This window comes from Setaria viridis, chromosome 9 (assembly GCF_005286985.2).
Source record: "Setaria viridis chromosome 9, Setaria_viridis_v4.0, whole genome shotgun sequence".
Lineage (NCBI taxonomy): Eukaryota > Viridiplantae > Streptophyta > Magnoliopsida > Poales > Poaceae > Setaria > Setaria viridis.
In genome coordinates this window covers 17750103-17767791 of record NC_048271.2, presented here as the reverse complement: position 1 = coordinate 17767791, position 17689 = coordinate 17750103, and the positions used below count along the sequence as shown (strand labels likewise).

Here is a 17689-nt window from a genome sequence, read left to right as displayed (position 1 = left end):
TTGGGTGGCGGTGGGTTTAGGGTTTTAGGACGGGGTTCCAGCCTTCCAGGTTGTGGCCGTGCCTGGGTTGCCGGGTTGGGTTTCGCCGTTCGGGGAAGACCGGAAGCGCGTTTGGTGGGTTGGGTAGAAGCCGAGGGTGTGGGATGGAGTGAATACAGCTCGTGCGTGGAGGAGTGAACCTGTGGGTCGGAGGGAACTCAACTTGTATTTGAATAAGAGGGATAAAAAAGAATAGGTTAGATCCAATCTTTTATTTGGTTGAAAAGGTTGAGAGGGTTAGGATGGATACCCTTTTAACACCGTTAGTTGTGGGTCCCACCTATCATCCTCTTCTTCTTTTTCTCTCACTTTTATTTTCTCCCTCCTCTTTTATCTTTTCCTCCTCCCCGCAAGGCCGCCCCCACCCCGCCCCAGCCCACGCCTTCCCCGCTGCCGCCGTGGCGGGGCGCCTCCGCGCCATCCCGGCGCCGAGATGCGCGGAGCCATGCGCGCACACCGTCCGTGCAGGTCGAGTGCGTCCACTCATTTTGGAGGGACGCACTCGACCCGCATCTACGAGGTATATTTCTCTACTGGATCCAACCCAATCCCTACTCTCTCCAACCAAACACGGGTTGAAGTAGGCCGAACCCGTTCCAACCCGCTCCGACCCTGTAACCAAACACACAGGAAGAGGGGAAGGGAAGTGATATGCCGCGGTGCGGCTGGACTCGCCTGCCACGCCGTCAGTCGGTTTCTTTTTTCATGTTTTTATTTTTCTTTTAATTTCTTCTTTATCTCTATCTCTTATCTTCTCTATCTTAATAGTAAGAAACGCTTCTGCCACTTTTTTTGTTTGGTCCAACTCCTATCAATGAGAGGTGGGTCTGATGTTTAATAATAGGTAAGATTAATGCATTGATAAGTGGGTTCAGCTTTCTTTCCCCATCTTCCCTTTCACCCGTCCGGGCTCGATGTTTGCCTCTTTAAGCGGACGGAGGGCTGGCAGTCGGAGGCGACGTGCCGCCGAGGGCAGCGGGCAGAGGCGGTCCTGTAGGAGACGGACGGTTTCGCGGGGAGGAGACGCTGCGGGAGAGTAGAACGCGACGAGAAATAGAAACGAAGCGGTGCATTTAATAACCAGTGGCAAGGCCTAAAAGTACTTGAAAGGGGAAGGTGTTTTTGGTTTTATACTAGACTAAAAGCAGATTTTAGGCAAAAGCACATGTGGTTTTTCGTCCTTTAGTTGGCTTTTGACTTTTTACTTTTGCAAAAATAAAAACAGGTCAAAAGCCCAACCCAAAGCATCCTAAGGGGGTGTTTGGATCCCCGGGCTAAACTTTAGCCCCTGTCATATAGAATGTTTGGACACTAATTAGGAGTATTAAACATAGACTAATTACAAAACCAATTTCACAACCCCTAGGCTAAATCGCGAGACGAATCCATTAAGCCTAATTAGTCCCTGATCTGACAATATGGTGCTATAGTAAACATTCGCTAATGATGGATTAATTAGGCTTAATAGATTCGTCTCGCGATTTAGCCTAGGGGTTCCGCAATTAGTTTTGTAATTAGCTCATGTTTAGTCCTCCTAAATAGCACCGAATATCCGATGTGACACGGACTAAACTTTAGCTCAGAATCAAACACTCCCTGAAGTATCTGTGACTTTTAGGCTTTTTGGTGGCTTTTGGTTTTTCAAAAGCAAAAGTAGGTTTAAAGTCCAGCCAACCACACCCTATATGCTTATATTGTTGTTGTGTTAAATACAATTTGTTATGAGATGCACCGTGCTGCAAAATTTATTGTATTCATAGAAATAGTGAATATTTGTCGTGCTTCGTCTACTGCGAATTTTTTTTTACCGCCCGTAGCGAAACACTGCTCGATCCTAGAGTCTACAGTAAAATAAAACGTTTCTACCGTCCGTTCCGTGAAAACCCCCGATGGTCGTCCCTCCGCTCGTTTCCAACCCTACGAACGATCGTCGACGCGACTTCCGCGGAATGCCTCGACAACTTACCGCCGTACCTTCTTCTCCCTCCGCACCTTCTCATCGCCCGACACCGCCGCCTCCTCTTTCCTGAGACTCATCGCCTCCTCAGACGCAACCGCCGTCCGCCGTCAACGCCACAGGAGCGGCGGGGAGTGCCGGCGAGTCCAGTCGTGCGCGCGCGGCTGACGCCTCCTCCTCGCCCCTCCGCGACGCCTCCCTCGATCTGCTCCCGTCGCCGACTACGCATCGGCGCTCCCGTTGCAGAGGAGGAGCGGAAGGCGAGGACACGGCGCAGCGGCAGAAATTTAGCCCGCGAGGCAGTTCGTCCGATCTAAATGGTGGAGGTGGAGGAGGTCGGGAACAAGATGCAGTCGCAGATGCGCCTCCACGCGGCGGCGGAGGACGCCGACGCCGACCTCCTGCTCCCCGCCCTCTTCAACAGCCGCCGCCGATGACCTCCCGCTCCCCGCCCTCTTCGACAGGGCATCCCGGTTCCACAGCCTCGCCTCCAGCTCCGCCCTCGACCAGGTTCCCCCTATTCTGGATCGCCTCGTCCTTCTCGTAATCAACAAGAGGTTCGTGCTTATTAAGTTTGGTTGATTTTGTGCTGGGCAGGAAGGGATCCCGAAGGGGGTCGAGCTGCTGCGGCGCTGCGACGAGATGGTCAGCAAGCTCCACCTCTTCTCCCCCAACGAGACCAAGGAAGACGTCTCCACCGCCAACCTCAAATACCTGCTCGTATGTACCCCCTCCCTCCCCCTGCTCTGTCAATGAGGCAGTTTAGTTGCGGACATATTGCAGTCAAGCAGTGCAAAGAGGCAGCAGTAAATTCAACCTACGCATGACAATAGTTTTGTTTTCTTGTTTTCCAGTTCTATAAGAGGGTGCCAAATGTGGTCCAGGGACAGACTATACATTTAGTACAAGATATCTGATACTTGGGGTTTGGAGTACCAACCTACTACAATGGAAAATTTTACATGATATTCAGTATAAGGTAACCAGCTGGTCACAGATCTTTTTTTTCCAGTATAGTTTTGCACAAACTGATACATGATTGGGACCTAGGTGATATATACTGTTCTGATATGGAGCAAGAAACAGACTACCCAAACAGTTATTAGAATCTTTGATTTATTTACTCAGTGCATGTCACTCAAGTTATATTTCCTTGTGATTTTTGAATGTTAAAAATTTAAGTACTTCATCTGTTTAGAAATACGTGGATGTACTCCATCTGTTTGCTAATTTCTTAATAGAAGTAGCACTTTATCACCTTGGATTGTGTTTGATCTAGCTGTGGGTGAAAGATGCATTGGAGATCAGAGTTGTGCAGCCTTGATGTTCCAAGACCACAACAATACAAAAATACGAATCTGTGATAAATCATAATGGTTTATGCAGTGTATATATTTGACAAATATTTATGATGCCCTTGTGCTCTCTGTTTGGCGGTGTTCACTCTCTTTTTTATTCAACCTATTCTGCAGTCGCCTGCACATTTTGTTTGAAAGACACTATCATTTACCTATTTGGTTTCTTGATTCTGCTGCAGTCTTATTAGGTTTTGGAGTTTAGGGGACATCCTTCCCATGTGTTGATGTTTGAATGGTTCAACTGAACATCTATATGTTCATGAGAAAAGAAAACAAAGGTAAAAAACATAGGTGTCACTGGTGAGATCACAGAACTTTTACATAGAAATTCATCTCTGTGAGTAACAAATCAAGTTGGAGAAATGTAGTCATGTTATAGTTGATTAATGTCAGGCCTATCTATGCATCGGAAACAAAATGAATCCATTTGGTTCAGGTCTTTCAGTCATTTAGATAAGCAATCCTCATGCATGTTGTTCTTCTAACGCATCAAAATACAGTGAATATATACACAGCTCTCCTACATTTTTGAGAAAAAAATACAGTGAATCGCATAAGGAAAGGTGATAATCTTGCATCTGTTCCAATCTTTTTGCCAAAGTTATAATTTGTCATCATCATGACAAAAATGTGTTCATTTTCCTGTTTCTAAGGTTCTGAATCAGTTGAGATGTATGATACTTGAATAACTGAGGTACCTGGCTAGTTTTGTTACTCTGAAACCAACTACAGATGTTGCATCACATCTCTTTATATTTTTCATATCTTCTCAGATAAATCATTCTTAGACTTTGCTGTTACTATCGGGAAATCATCTGAATAGTTACTATGGAGCTCATGGTTCATTTTTTCTTCTTGTTTAGCAATTTCTTTAGTATTTCAAATTCAGGCAATGGATACCGGCTCATGGTTCTTTGCTTATTTTCTGTGACTTTTACTTCCTCCGTTCCAAATTATAGGTCGTTTGGACTTTTTCAGATTCATATATTTTCCTATGCACTTAGATATACGCTATGTCTAGATACATAGCAAAAACTATGGATCTAAAAAGCCCAAAACGACCTACAATTTGGAACGGAGGGAGTACTTTTTGCTCAACCAATATAACACACATGACGCATGAATAAATTGTTTGATTGAAGAGAATAAGGCTGTGAAATTTTCCAAATTGAATTGAATTAATCATGGCACAGGGTTATTCAGAGGAGGTGCAATGAAGTTAGCACTTGAATTGGTATTCACCAATATGCTACAGATGTGATCATTACCCTGAAATTAGTAGAGGCCTAGAGGGTAATATACTCAGGTAATCATGATTATTTTTACGTGGCAGGGATTAAACTTGTTAGTGGTAGTTTTCTCTTCCTATGTGCTTGTCTCGCTGTTTCTCCCAGCGGTATCATTTTTTTAGTTTTCCTTAGAGCAATCAGAGCTGTGCATTTATTTTTTTTATCAATTCGCAACTGCCTCTTATACAATTCGCAACACATCATTATTTTTTTTTATCAATTTGCAACTGTCCCTGATACATGATGTCCAAGTCATGAGCTTTTTCTATCTGCGAATGAATTTGTTAGAGAAAGGGATATGATTAGCATAACTTAGTAAATGTAATACTACAACTTAGTGAGGCGTGCATCACTTGGTGAATTGTTATGCTATATCTTACTCTGCCCAATCTCTCTAAGGTTTCCGTTTAACTTCTTACAGGAAGCCTGTATGTAATTGGAGCCGAGCACTGCAGGTGGAAGTTCTCAGATTTTCATAACCATCTGCTCGAGCATAGGGCTGTCCGCCCTTTCGCTGGACTGGAAGATGCTTTGATCTTGTGAAATTCAGCTTGGCAATTTGAATTGTGCGGTGTTGACTGAGCTTTTGATTAATATAGCAAGTCGTCTGAATTCTGAATCCAGTATGTTTATAATACATTGTTACACGTCGGGACCTTGCTTTCTGATCCTTTATGATTTGTTATCCATCTAGAGACTACCTACCATAGAACTGCAAGAGAAGTTATAGATGTTTGATACTGCTCAATATTTTCTTATCAGCCAAAACATTCGACAGAGTGATTATCCTTGAAATATGAAAGCCATTTAGAGGTGGGTGCAGTGCCTAGAAGGAATGAAAAGATCGTGTAAAAAAGTCGAGAAGTCATCCGTAACACCCAAAAAAGGTGGGTACAATTTAGATCGCAGCAATCTTAACACCCAATAAGATATACGCAAAACACTGCATTTAGTGTCATCCTTTTTGTGCAGCATATGTTCAGAAGTTCAGGTTCCTTTAAGAAAAATGTAATTGATCTGCCATCAGATGATAGTCTATAGTGAAGATTTTGGATCTGCCATAAATTTGAAAAGAGAACGAGATATCACATCAGCTACCAATAGAAGCTAGCTTTCTCAAATTTTAATGCAGCGGCAGTTTGATTAAATTAAAAGTAATGTGGGCATTTTGATTAGATTGAGCTGGGAGGGATCTTTAACTACGTTCTTGGATGCGCTGAATGCTCAGCGTATTGCAATATAAATGTTTTGTTGCCCGTAGCAACCGACACGGTTGGATTAGAGAAGCGAAATTGTTCGCTTTTAAATGCGATTTACTTGGTACCGACGATGTGTAATTAGAAGGCTTCTCTTCTCTTTTATCTCTTTTAGTACTCTTCATCAAAGACGCTAAGGGCCACCCCCTCCTCCATCATCCAAATCCCCCCATCGAGACTAAATAAATCTTGAAGAAATTTTTAAGAAACTTAAAAATAAATAAATAGATTTCTAAATCAACATCAACCATTTTTGCTTGATAGGATATAGTAAGTATAGATTTAAAATAAGTTTTTAGTGAGACTCGGGTTTTATTTTAGTTCTAAATTTTCATCGTGAAACTGAGATTATTCATTGTAATTGTGATGAAAAATTTTATTGTTGTGAATCAGAGCTCCTATTTTTGTTCTTTTTGATTGTGGCGATTAGTCCTTTTTGAGTTTTCGTGCTATGAGCTCGAATCTCATATTCATCTTTGCTTCATTTACATCTATAACTTCATATTGCATTCCTTCACTTTCTCGCTAGTTTTCTACAATTTGCTTGCAAGGAAAGGCTTCTTGTCAGGTCAATCGATTTATATTTGGTTTATACTCGGAGGAGGCACCTCAACAGCCATTGACCATCCCACCAGGGCCGGAGATCTCGAGCAAGTGAAAAGAGCTTAGTAGCAAAGTGAAAAGGAGGGCGCCTTGTGTGGTGAGGTGATGATAAAGGATGGATGGTCAGGGCAGGATAAGAAAACATGTGTCTACATTGGCTTGGCATTTGAAACCGATCTATATAGGAGTTTTTTTAATCAATTCTGTTGGTCTTAAAAAGGAAAATATTACTGCACTTCAGTCGTCATCGTCCTTTTCGGATACTACTGCTAACCACTTCTGCACCATTTGAGATATCTTTCAACAAGAGAGATGGTGGACAAGAGATCAAGGCTCCGCCTCACCTCCCCCCACGATCCGGTGGCTGGAAAGCTGTCGTGATCGTCTCTGCCTGCCATGCAAAGGACATTCCCATTTTGCAAGCTATGATCCAACTCTTATTGATGTTTTTTTCTCTTACTATAAAACCGGTTATAAATTAAAATACGTTTGACCTATGATCCTGTGGACCATGACGAAATATGCTTTTCTACACCAGAAAGCTAAACCGAGCCTACACCCTCATGTTACCAATCCACCCGCCATTTACTTAAAACTTGTTTCATAAAAAATTGTTAACCAAAGTTTCACAATGTACTTCTCGAAAAAAATCACCTCATGTGTCATGCCGATCATAGATGACCTATATTTTGGACCGATATCTAACCAAATTAGAATAGCCACCACGACAGAAAAAAAGTCATGTGATTCGTACAAAAATCCTCGATCATAGTACTGCTACTAGAAAAGACAACTCATCAAACCTCAACATATCTCAATGTTTGATACGAGGGGCTCAACTTTAGTAAGGTCATATCGGATGTTTGGATACTAATTAGAAGGATTAAACATGAGCTAATTACAAAACTAATTACACAGATGGAGTCTAATTCGCGAGACGAATCTATTAAGGCTAGTTAATCTATCATTAGCAAATGGTTACTGTAGCACCACATTGTCTAAACATGGACTAATTAGACTTAATAGATTCGTCTCGCAAATTAGACTCCATCTGTGCAATTAGTTTTGTAATTAGACTATGTTTAATACTCCTAATTAGCATCCAAACATCCAAGGTGACAAATGCTAAAGTTTAATGGGGGTATCCAGATACCCCTTACCTTCCAACAGCAACGCACCTAAAGTAACAAAAGGGTAGGGTGTACATGTGTACGCAAGCATCGAGGCATGTAGAGCTTGATTGGTAGTCAAAATTTTAGTATGCCAAAATCTTGGCAGCAAACCACGTACTGGCATGGCATGCCATGTGTTTCGGGGAAAAAAAATCATGAACTGCACCTAAACAAATCATGAACTGAAACGAATTTTTCTTGGACACAAGCCGGCCCATGGGACCATCGTCCTAACCGCCCGGCCCAGTCTCTCACCGCCTCTCTCTCTCTGCGGCACCGACTCAAGGGTACTGGTGGGCCAGTAATCAAGGGAAGGCCCTGGCCCGACCCGGGAACCTCAACTAAACCTCACCTCGCAACCGCCGCGTCGCGCTGCGCCCCGTCCAGACAGAATTCCCCGCCGCCGCCACCCGCCGCCCGCCGCGCCGCCAGGGCCAGCAAGCCATGACGACGCGCATCGCGCCGGGCGTGGGCGCGAACCTTCTCGGACAGCACTCGGCAGAGCGCAACCAGGACGCCACCACCTACGTCGGCAACCTCGACCCGCAGGTTAGGGTTCCCATCCCACCTCGCCCCTCCCGTTACTCCCGCGCGTGCGCCCATCTAAATCCCCTCCTTCCTCTCCGAGCGGGATTTTCGTGTCCATGCTGTGGTCAGTAGGGTTTGTCTCCCTACGGTTAAAACCTGCCTGAGGCTGCCTTGTGTAGATGTAAGTCTCCGGCGGTCAGCCGGTGTCGCACAGGTGTTTCCGTAGTTATTCGATGCTTCAGTAATAGTTGTTTGCACTGATTGCTGAATTAGTACGCAGCACCTCGTCAATCGAAGATGCAGTGGCGCACCGCACACCCCTGTTCCCTGGATTGGTTCAATGGCTGTTAAGCGTGCGCTGCAACTGTGGTGGGCTCGTGATAGGGTCGTTTACTCGTTTTGCAAATTGGGCACATTTTCAGTGGTCTAATTATATGTCGTGAAAATTTGAAGCATATTACTTCACTTCTGAATCCTACGCACAATATGCTGCCTATTTGTGATATTGGAATAAATATGGTTGTTCCGAGTCATGCTTCAGATTTGACACTTCTTTTTTCTTTTTCTGACAATGTTGCCCGTGTTTCATGAATCCCGGTACGTTCCCTGTGTTACCAGTCAGAAATAAGTAGCTCGTGAAGTTTATATGAGCCTACAGATTATTGTAGTTCCCCCTTATTTTTGAGAAATTAAACCCTGAACCTTGTTGTGTTTGTGTTGCCACGGATTGTTTCTTCAGTATCATTAGTTCATTATTATACATGCAGGCACCGATGCTGATAGTTCTCTCTTATCTGATAGGTTTCTGAGGAGCTACTATGGGAATTGTTTGTCCAAGCAGGCCCTGTTGGTAAGTTGTTCTTCTTTTTCTTGATGAAGTAAGAGTATTTGATGTATATCGTGCTTTTTTCGTGCCCTATGATATCATGTGTCCTTGTTGTAGAAGTGTCTTTCAGTATAGTTTGGTTATTTGATTTTTTCTTTTCTTTTGGGTTCTTATGGTCCATTTTAGCTGCCCCTCCTCATAGTAGGAATTGATGTTATGACATTGTATGTCGTCCGAATACATTTTTCTTGGGTTTCGCTAATGGATTTTCCTTAATTTCATATCTAGTTAATGTGTATGTCCCAAAAGACAGAGTCACAAATCTACACCAGGGATATGGATTTGTAGAATTCAGAAGCGAGGAAGATGCAGATTATGTAAGTCTATCATCGTGCAAAGGCATAATTTACCTTTGATTCTCTCTAGCAGCCATACCATGATCAATTAAATCAGTTACCCTTTTACCAAAACTGTTTGCTTCTTGCAGGCCATTAAGATTTTGAACATGATCAAACTATACGGAAAGCCCATAAGAGTAAACAAGGTGTGTTTCCTTCATACACATTTAATCATTTTGACTTGGAGCATTTGAGTATCATTTGAATGTGACATGATTATATTCTCTTGTTCCAGGCCTCCCAGGATAAGAAAAGCTTGGATGTTGGCGCAAATCTTTTTATCGGCAATCTCGATCCAGTAAAAGCCTAGAGCCTATTTTCTTTTATCAGTTGCTCATTTGTTCAAGTACTGACTAATAGTTTCCCTTGTCAACAGGATGTTGATGAGAAGCTCCTTTACGACACCTTCAGTGCATTTGGAGTGATTGTGACTAATCCTAAGGTGACACACACAGTCTGTATGGGTTTTAGGGTTTAGGTTGTATACTAATTTACACCTAAGGTGACACACACAGTCTGTATTGGTTTTAGGGTTTAGGTTGTAAATACCAGTTTACAATTTTCTGCTAATGATTTTAACTAAACAATAGCATCTGATTATGAGAAGCAGCATTGTGAAAACCCCAGAGCAGTGAGGGCAATGCTTAGAATAAACTAAGATCAGTATACTTAACATGCTATAGTTCAGCTTCTTTCTAGCAGGCCTTGCATCATCTGAACATCTGTATAACAGTGTTTAGTCCATTTCCAATCACTTGGTTCATCCCAGAGGTTGAGTGGGGCAAAATCATGCGTATCATTAACTCAATTATACCTTCGTATATTGCACGCAAATCTGTTTACGTATTCTTAATCATGCGTATCATTAACTCAATTATTCCATGTATGTGTGTTCCTAAGATCAACTCACCTTACCAACTATCCTGGGTCTTGAAAAGATGGTTTTAGGAATTTGATACATCCTCTGTATACACATCATGTTATATTGTGAAGCCTATTACAGTAACTTACTGGATCTTCCTTTCCTTTTCATGAAGATAATGCGAGACCCTGAAACTGGAAATTCTCGAGGTTTTGGCTTCGTGAGCTACGAATCCTTTGAATCATCCGATCAAGCAATAGAGGTAATGTTAATATCACCGTAATTTTCTGTATTTCAACTTGGAGTGGTTCTATCATTTGTTTCAACTGTCATCTTTTCTTCCGTATTTTCCAGGCCATGAACAACCAACATTTATGCAACCGGCCAATCACTGTCTCTTATGCTTACAAGAAAGACACAAAGGGAGAACGGCACGGTACACCAGCAGGTAAATATTCTGAAATCACATCGTCTGGCCTACATGTGTTGCTATGTATATTCTAAGTTGAATTTCCATTCTGGATCTGGAAGTGATTTATTCCCCAGAAATTTACATCTTTTAAGCCTCGGAAATTTAGGTTCTTTTATATATGTATATATCTGAAGCTTCAATTGCTGTTATCATCATATTATTGCTGAAACTGTATTTGTAGTTATATAGGTTCCGTTCAATATCTTACAGTAGTAGAAAGCAGATAATATGAATGTCGCAAATTTTAGGAGATTGTATATACATTTTTGTATTGTATCTATGCCTTTATATCTATTTGGCATATACCTTATTTGGCTGTCTACATCTGAAATCCTTCAGCTAACTTGATCATATCTTTGCAAATACTTCTACAATCATAATGATCAAATCTGCCATTTACTGTTGACAGAGCGACTGCTGGCAGCCAATAACCCAGGCTCTCAGAGGAATAGGCCACACACGATGTTTGCAAGTGGTCCGCCGACCCAAGGGCTTCCAAATGGTGCCCCCCCTGTGCCGCGATCTTATGTCAATGGCACAGTACCGGGACAGATTCAACACATTCGGCCACCGCCACCTGTTGGACAATTCCCTCCTCCAATGCAGATGCATGGGCAACCTGCTTGGCCTGCTCCTCCACACACTGCGCCACCCCCCATGCCACAGCAGCTCCAGTACAGGCTTCCCATGAGGCCACCACCACCAAACATGATGCCCCCTCCGGTTGGCATGGTAAGGCCACCGCCACCTCCTGCCGGTATGTCCGCTCCACCTATGTGGATGCCACCTCCACCCCCGCCACAACAAGGCGGTGGGATGCCCCCACCTCCCATGTCCATGCCGCCACCGCCTCCACCACCTTCTGGTTAAACACAAGTAGGGGCAGGGGAAAGTACCATCCGGTTGGTCAATATTCATGCTGTAGCTGTAGACTGAGTATGTTGGTATATCGCCATGTAACTTGCAAACACTAGTTGAAGGTGAGAATTTAGCTGACATACAAACTCTCGAGGTTATTAACAGTTATTTGTGGTCTGTTGAAGATGAATGATTTTTTTTTATTATATGTACCATCTTTTTGTGGCCTCTGATGTTGTGCTATGTGTACAACAGTTGCTGTCAATGTTCTTTCACTATCGCATTATTGAAGACGGAAATAGGAAGTGGCAACCCAGTCCTTGTTCAATGATGGCCGCCAACCTCAATCACGGTTGTGATGTAGTGGTGGGACCTAGAGAAGAAGTGGGTTAGGAAGGTGGTGCCAGATTCATTCGATGAGTATATCAGTATGTGATAAATTCGGATACAATGGAACTTATAGAGTCGACTTAGCAGTGAACTTCGAAAATTCCAAAAAAAATGGTTTGGAGGAAACCGCATGGAACACTGTTGTATCACTGCATCGTAGGCAAAACACTTGTGAAACTTGCGTTTCTTTTTCGCATCTATTCACAGAATGATAACGTCCGCGATAGAGGTGCAGAGAAGTCTAGAATGAATCATCCATTCCCCCTTTGTAAAGAACTACAGTGGCTACATTTGATTCCATGCAATGTTCCCCAGCGGCCCAGCCATGTGCAACTTAACATGGTTGTGACTGTGGACATCACTGTGTTGCCTACCTGACTACCTCCTCCCCCTCCCTACTAATGCTACGGTGCTACCTTTTCCTTCCCCTTTCCCTACTACCTTTCCAATCGAATCATACTGAAGCATCTGAAATTCTGAATCGATCGTGTGTTACAACAAGCGCAAGCATCCGAGCGCCACGAGGGTGACAACCGACGAGGTCAGCGACAGCATGGACCGCGACCTGCGACCCCGATCGGCGTCGTTGGCGTAGACCATCCCGAGGTAGCCGTATCCGTTGCCGCCGCCGCCGCGGCCGTTCCCAACTCCGGCGTAGTTGAGCCCCGTGTACCCGGTCTCCTCGGCGTCGTTCCTGTCAAGAGAAGAGAAGGACGATCCACACGTCAGAGCCGCCCACAGATGTAAACCACGAGAATTGCAAACTGGATGCGAGTACGTTTAAGTGCCGGTGAAGCTGAGATCTACCACCGCTGTCGCGAGCGAATAAGAACTCGATTCCTAAGGAACATGGTCTCAAGGAGCGTGATGGATCGACCGAACGGCGGGAAAGGCCTCGATTTTCTTTCACTAGATGTACCCTGCCACTGGGATGCAGTGGGGTCAGCAGAAGTGAACCCTCGGTGCTCTTTTCGGTTGGCTCGTCCCCAGAAGGTCCCTTGTCCTAGAATCACAATTATTCAAGTAGCAAGTAGCGGCAGCTGTAACAGGACGCTACTGAGATCTACTAGAACGCTAAAAGCCTAAAAGTGTGTTTTTCGGTCCCAGTACCGGAAGGATGATTGTCATTCCATCATCTACCATGTAATGCTCGGCTCCTGTCGGCCTGGTTCTTGCTTTGTTCAGTCTGGTTGTCTGGACTGAGTCTCTGAAGAACCCAAAATGACAGCTGATCTAAACGGATAATCCAGCGACTTTAGTGAGAGTGCTCTGTGCTCTCTGTTTTTTTTAAGGAAGTGCTCTGTGCTCTCACCGAGCATGTAGCCCATCAGAATCATAGCGAATCATACCGCCGAGACCGGCCTCTTCCCAAGTGGCTACGGCGTTGGCCAGTTGGCCTTGAGCACACGGTCACACTGAACAGGGCAAAGTGACTAGACAAGTTGGCAAAAGGGCATCTGTTTACGAGAAAAAGCGGAGGATCCGGCGACAAAACCAGCGAGCAGTGGCGCGCATGTGGAGACGCAGACTGACTACGACCGGCTAGCGGCTACCGCACCCATGACCCATGTCACCCGGCGACTATTTCCTTCTCGCTTCCCGGTAGCATAGCACGCATGCTCCTGAGCGTGCGGCGGCCTTTTTGTCTAGTACGTTTCTTTTAGCCAGCAGGGGCCACTACTTGGAGCAGTTTGCACAAACAGCTCCTCAACCTCAATAGTCAATACACGTTCGCTTTACGATCTGCCAAAAAAAAAAAAACAACGCGTTTGCTTAGATAGCGACAAGGCGCGCGGCCGCCGAACGAGCAGCACACGCACCTATTGTCTGACAGGAGATCTGGAATACAGGAGTCACTAGTCCCTCGGCTGTCGCTCGCGCAGGCAAGACCGGGTGAGTGGTGTGACCGGCAGACGGAACACGGGGAGATGCATGTCAAGGACTTCAGGCCATGAGATTAGAGCAGTCCTAGTACCGACAAGATCGCTTTGGTCCGGTGTTTAGTTAATCCGATGCTGTCAGGCAGTACTATTACTGTAGTGTACGCCACTTGTCTATACTTAAACCGCCTGTACACTGACTGAACTGAGACTGTAACGTGGTACACAGTACATTCCTACTTCTTCTGCCAGTGCCAGGCCGCCTGATCTATCTGGACTCCAGCCACTCCCTACCACTGCCAGCACTCCAGAATCCATTCATGATCAGAGCACGGCCACTCGGCCAGAGGGCTAAACTAGTTCGATCTGGAACGCGGTTGGGCGCTGGATAGTGCTGTGGATCAGGGAAAAGCCGCAAAGGAGGGGGTTTCACCATGCGAAGGGCAAATTTCCCCCGGAAGTTCCTCTCGGATGCGGCATGCCCAGAGAGGAGGAAAGGAGAAGGAGGCCGACCGATGGGCCGTGAACCGCGCCGAGCAGAGCAGGGCCCCAGTCCGTCAGGCGGCGACCCGATGATGGCCGTTGGAGGAAGTTAACAAAAGCGGCGGAGTTGTTATTGAAAGACGCACCCAAAGCGTCCTGCGCGGGCCCACGTCCCGATGGATCGGATCGCTCTGCCTCTTCGGGCCGGGTGGGGGTCCACCCGTCCGGGATATTTCCAACAAGGCAACACTGAGGGAAAAAGCTAAAGCTGACGCGGCACCCAAAAGGTGCCTTTGCACCGATGTGGCGCCGGCGTGGACAAACCTGGCGTGCAACGGCAGCCACCATGGGCTCACTCGCGCATGAGAAATGTCACCAACTCCATCACGAAGAAATGAGGCCGCGGGACAAGAGCTCGGGGGTGAGGACAGGACAGGAAAGAACACCGTACCTGGGGTCGCCGAGGACGCCGGCGTTCTGCGTGAGCGTGTCGACGAGCGCCGATGACTTGGGGTCGGTGCTGGAGGCCTTCTCGTAGATCTCCTCCATCCCCTCGCCGGAGGGCACGAAGAAGGCGCCGTTCACCATCATGTCGCCCTCCGTCCGCCAGTTCCACCCCGACCACTGCCCCTCCGCCGTGTCCACCCGCTTCGTTACCTGCCATGGCCACGCAAAACAATCTAGCATCAGCCACCCACGCTATCATCAGATCACGCGCCGTCGCATTCAACTCCCTCATGCCGCCGCGCGTGCAGCGTGCTCGCCGTGGCGGTGCACGGACGGCGCGGGAACACAGGCAGTGGTGGGTGCCAGCTGCCGCCGCACGCGCCTCGGATGCTCCCCTGGCCTGGCCTAACCGGGCCGGGACCCCCGACCCCGATTGGGCAAATTGGAGAAAACATGACGCGAGGTGTTTGTTCCGAAAGCATGAGAAGATGCTCCAAAACATTCCCCCACACAGGCAATGATACCAGTTTTCACATGGTCATTACCAACAACGACATCTTTCAATCCGAACCATATAAACATGTCGCTGCACAAAATATCTAAAAACGGCTAAACTTTCTGCCACACTCTACTGTCAGTTACAATACAAAACACAAACGAACCAAAGGTTGGGGCAGCGGTCACACCGTCACAGGCCAAAACAACTGCTACCCCAAAAAAGCATTGGAACACAGGCAGAGGCAAGCCAAGCAAAGCCAGAAAAGACGCGCGCGCGCGCGCGCGCGCCGCCCCGTGCTCTGCTCGGCAAGCAAAAGAACAGAGCAGCGCGGGGCGAAACCCAAGGCAGCAACAGCCTGAGCCAGCCAGCAAGCAAGAAGGCAAGAACACACGGCACGGCACTGCAAGAAGGCAAGAAAGAAAGCTGACGCACGCACCTCTTTGGCGTTCGGGTCGGCGGGGGCGATGTATCGGTTCCCCTGGCTGTTGATGGTGGGGCTTGCGCTGCCGCCGATGGCGTACATCTCCCACGACGTGTAGTCGTTGTTGACGATGTGGAAGTACCCCCTCCGGCACCTCGGCATCCGCTGCACCAGCCCCGGGCCGAAGCGGTTGAACGCGATGGTCACCTGCATCCCCGAGTCCGGGAGGTACGCGTCGCTGGCGCCCAGCAGCATCACCTCGTCGTGGTGCGCGAAGTAGCTGTTGGACACGGTGATGGCCGTCGACCCCTCGATGGCGTCCACCAGCCCGTCCGCGCACCGCCACAGCGCGCAGTGGTCCACCCACACGTCCCGGGCGCCGAACAGCGAGATGCCGTCGCCGTCCGACCGCGTCCGCCACCCGTAGTGCGTCGGCGACGACCGCACGTTGGCGTTCCCGGCGGGGACGCAGTCGTGGACGTGCACGTTGTGGATGATGATGTTGGACACGTACTGCAGCGTGATGCAGGCGCCCCCCGCGCCGATGTGCACGCGCGCGCCGCGCCCGTCGATGGTCTTGTAGCTGTTCACCAGGAGCTCCTCGTTGAGGCGGATGGTCATGTCGGCGGCGAACACGATCCAGAGCGGGCCTTCCTGGATGGCGGCGTGGCGGAGCGTGCCCGGGACGGGGTTCACGGGGTCCCGGTCGGAGGAGTCCGTCACCACGTACAGCGGCCCGCCCTTGCCGCCCAGCGCGTTGCGGCCGAACCCGATGCCGCAGTCCGCCAGCCGCTGCCGGTCCTGACGCCAGTCCGTCCCCGCGCACCGCCAGCAGTCGTCGATGGGGTTGCCCGTCATGCACCCGCCGCTGCTGGCGCCTCCCCCGGCCTCCTGCATCCGCCGCCGCGAAGTCGCCACCTTGCTGCCCGTGCCGTCACATTCCGAATCAGCAAAGACTGAGGCTTTGCAGCAGCAAGAACGCAAAAGAGTAGACTCTGTACCTGTGGAAGTCGGCGACGACGGCGGCGGGGTCGGGGACCGAGGAGTTGAGAAGGGGGAGCGTCGAGGCGGTGGCGGCGAGCAGTAGGAGGGGGATGAGGGCAATGCCGGTGGATTTAGGGGCTCCGGCCATGGCTCCTCGGTGGATTAGATGGGCCAGAGCCGAGATGCAGCGGATTTTATAGCAATGCAGGAGAGTGGCAGCGGAGTGAGGGTAGTGGGGGCATGGATTCGGACCCTGGGGTGACGCTCGTGAGATTTGGAGCTCGGGATTGGCGGCGCCAATGGCAATGGGGGGAACTGTCTGTGAGAGCAGTGTGAATGGGAAAGGGGGAGAGCGAGCTGGGGAGCGGAGGGAGAGGGAGGGAGGAATCGGGGGAAGAGAGAGAAAGAGAGGGAGGTGATTTGGAACCACCTGGGGGAGATTGCTTCCTTGCTTGTTAAATGACGCAAAAGGGTGATGAAGAGGGTGTGGAGGACGGAGATACTAGCACCAAATATGGTAGAAATGGAAAATGGGAGTGGGTGAGCAAGATCTCTCGTTTTAGATTTTGGATGTCTTCCTGGGTGGAACGAAGAAAAGTATAATCTTCGAGGGGGAGAAATGGTGCAGGATCTCTTGTAGGTTCTTTTAATCATTTCACTAGTGTAGCCCTTGTGCTGCTCTGTTTGCCGTTGCCCGTGTGCACGCTCCAGCACTGCCTCGCGTTACGGCAAATTGGCACGATGCAGTTCAGCTTCTTTACTTCATTCAGAGTGGTCGGCACGAGCGGGTTGCAACCCTTTTTTACCCAAGAATTGCAATTACAACCACCGTCCACTGGTGTCCACGGTCCACCCCACTGGCTCACGGGTCACCGCCCATGGATCGCTTGGCAGTTGGCAAACTTGGCATGATCGATTCAGGCTGCATGCTGGCAGCTGTTATCTTCTCTGTTCTGTTTTCAGACTG

General features: G+C 47.7%; 2 protein-coding genes and 1 long non-coding RNA gene across 5 annotated transcripts; 2 read left to right on the top strand and 1 right to left on the bottom strand.

Annotated features, from left to right (window-relative positions):
- Nucleotides 1–1956: 1956 nt before the first annotated feature.
- LOC117839423 (uncharacterized) lies at nt 1957–5391 on the top strand. Of its 2 annotated transcripts, XR_004636825.2 has the most exons (6): nt 1959–2506; nt 2594–2716; nt 2851–2975; nt 3534–3632; nt 4548–4660; nt 5065–5391. It is a non-coding gene; the product is annotated as an uncharacterized lncRNA (long non-coding RNA). The 2 variants fall into 2 exon arrangements; XR_004636824.2 differs by having other exon boundaries at nt 1957–2506; nt 3534–4660.
- A 2648-nt stretch (nt 5392–8039) lies between these two features.
- LOC117838640 (uncharacterized) lies at nt 8040–11846 on the top strand. The gene is made up of 9 exons (XM_034718742.2): nt 8040–8223; nt 9004–9052; nt 9317–9405; nt 9516–9572; nt 9662–9724; nt 9803–9868; nt 10464–10550; nt 10643–10736; nt 11170–11846. The coding sequence occupies exons 1-9, from the start codon at nt 8119–8121 to the stop codon at nt 11628–11630; spliced, it is 1071 nt and encodes a 356-aa protein (XP_034574633.1). The 5' UTR covers nt 8040–8118; the 3' UTR covers nt 11631–11846.
- A 398-nt stretch (nt 11847–12244) lies between these two features.
- On the bottom strand, nt 12245–17481 carry LOC117838639 (probable pectate lyase 5). 2 transcript variants are annotated; one of them, XM_034718740.2, is made up of 4 exons: nt 16740–17481; nt 15754–16660; nt 14823–15028; nt 12245–12702 (listed from the first exon to the last, which is right to left on the bottom strand). In XM_034718740.2, exons 1-4 carry the CDS (start codon nt 16868–16870, stop codon nt 12501–12503), a joined length of 1446 nt encoding a protein of 481 aa, XP_034574631.1. In that variant the 5' UTR covers nt 16871–17481; the 3' UTR covers nt 12245–12500. The 2 variants fall into 2 exon arrangements, with proteins under 2 accessions (XP_034574631.1, XP_034574632.1); XM_034718741.2 differs by having other exon boundaries at nt 15754–16656; nt 16740–16875.
- Nucleotides 17482–17689: the final 208 nt, after the last annotated feature.

What these genes read in the sequence shown, in the direction of transcription:
- LOC117838640 (XM_034718742.2), top strand. Translation starts at nt 8,119, where the DNA reads ATGACGACGCGCATCGCGCCGGGCGTGGGCGCGAACCTTCTCGGACAG. An exon ending in TGTCCAAGCAGGCCCTGTTG is followed by an intron (nt 9,053 to 9,316) that starts GTAAGTTGTTCT and finishes TTTCATATCTAG; the next exon opens with TTAATGTGTATGTCCCAAAA. An exon ending in AGCCCATAAGAGTAAACAAG is followed by an intron (nt 9,573 to 9,661) that starts GTGTGTTTCCTT and finishes CTCTTGTTCCAG; the next exon opens with GCCTCCCAGGATAAGAAAAG.
- LOC117838639 (XM_034718740.2), bottom strand. Translation starts at nt 16,870, where the DNA reads ATGGCCGGAGCCCCTAAATCCACCGGCATTGCCCTCATCCCCCTCCTA. An exon ending in GTCGTCGCCGACTTCCACAG is followed by an intron (nt 16,661 to 16,739) that starts GTACAGAGTCTA and finishes CGGCACGGGCAG; the next exon opens with CAAGGTGGCGACTTCGCGGC. An exon ending in CCGACCCGAACGCCAAAGAG is followed by an intron (nt 15,029 to 15,753) that starts GTGCGTGCGTCA and finishes TGGCCATGGCAG; the next exon opens with GTAACGAAGCGGGTGGACAC.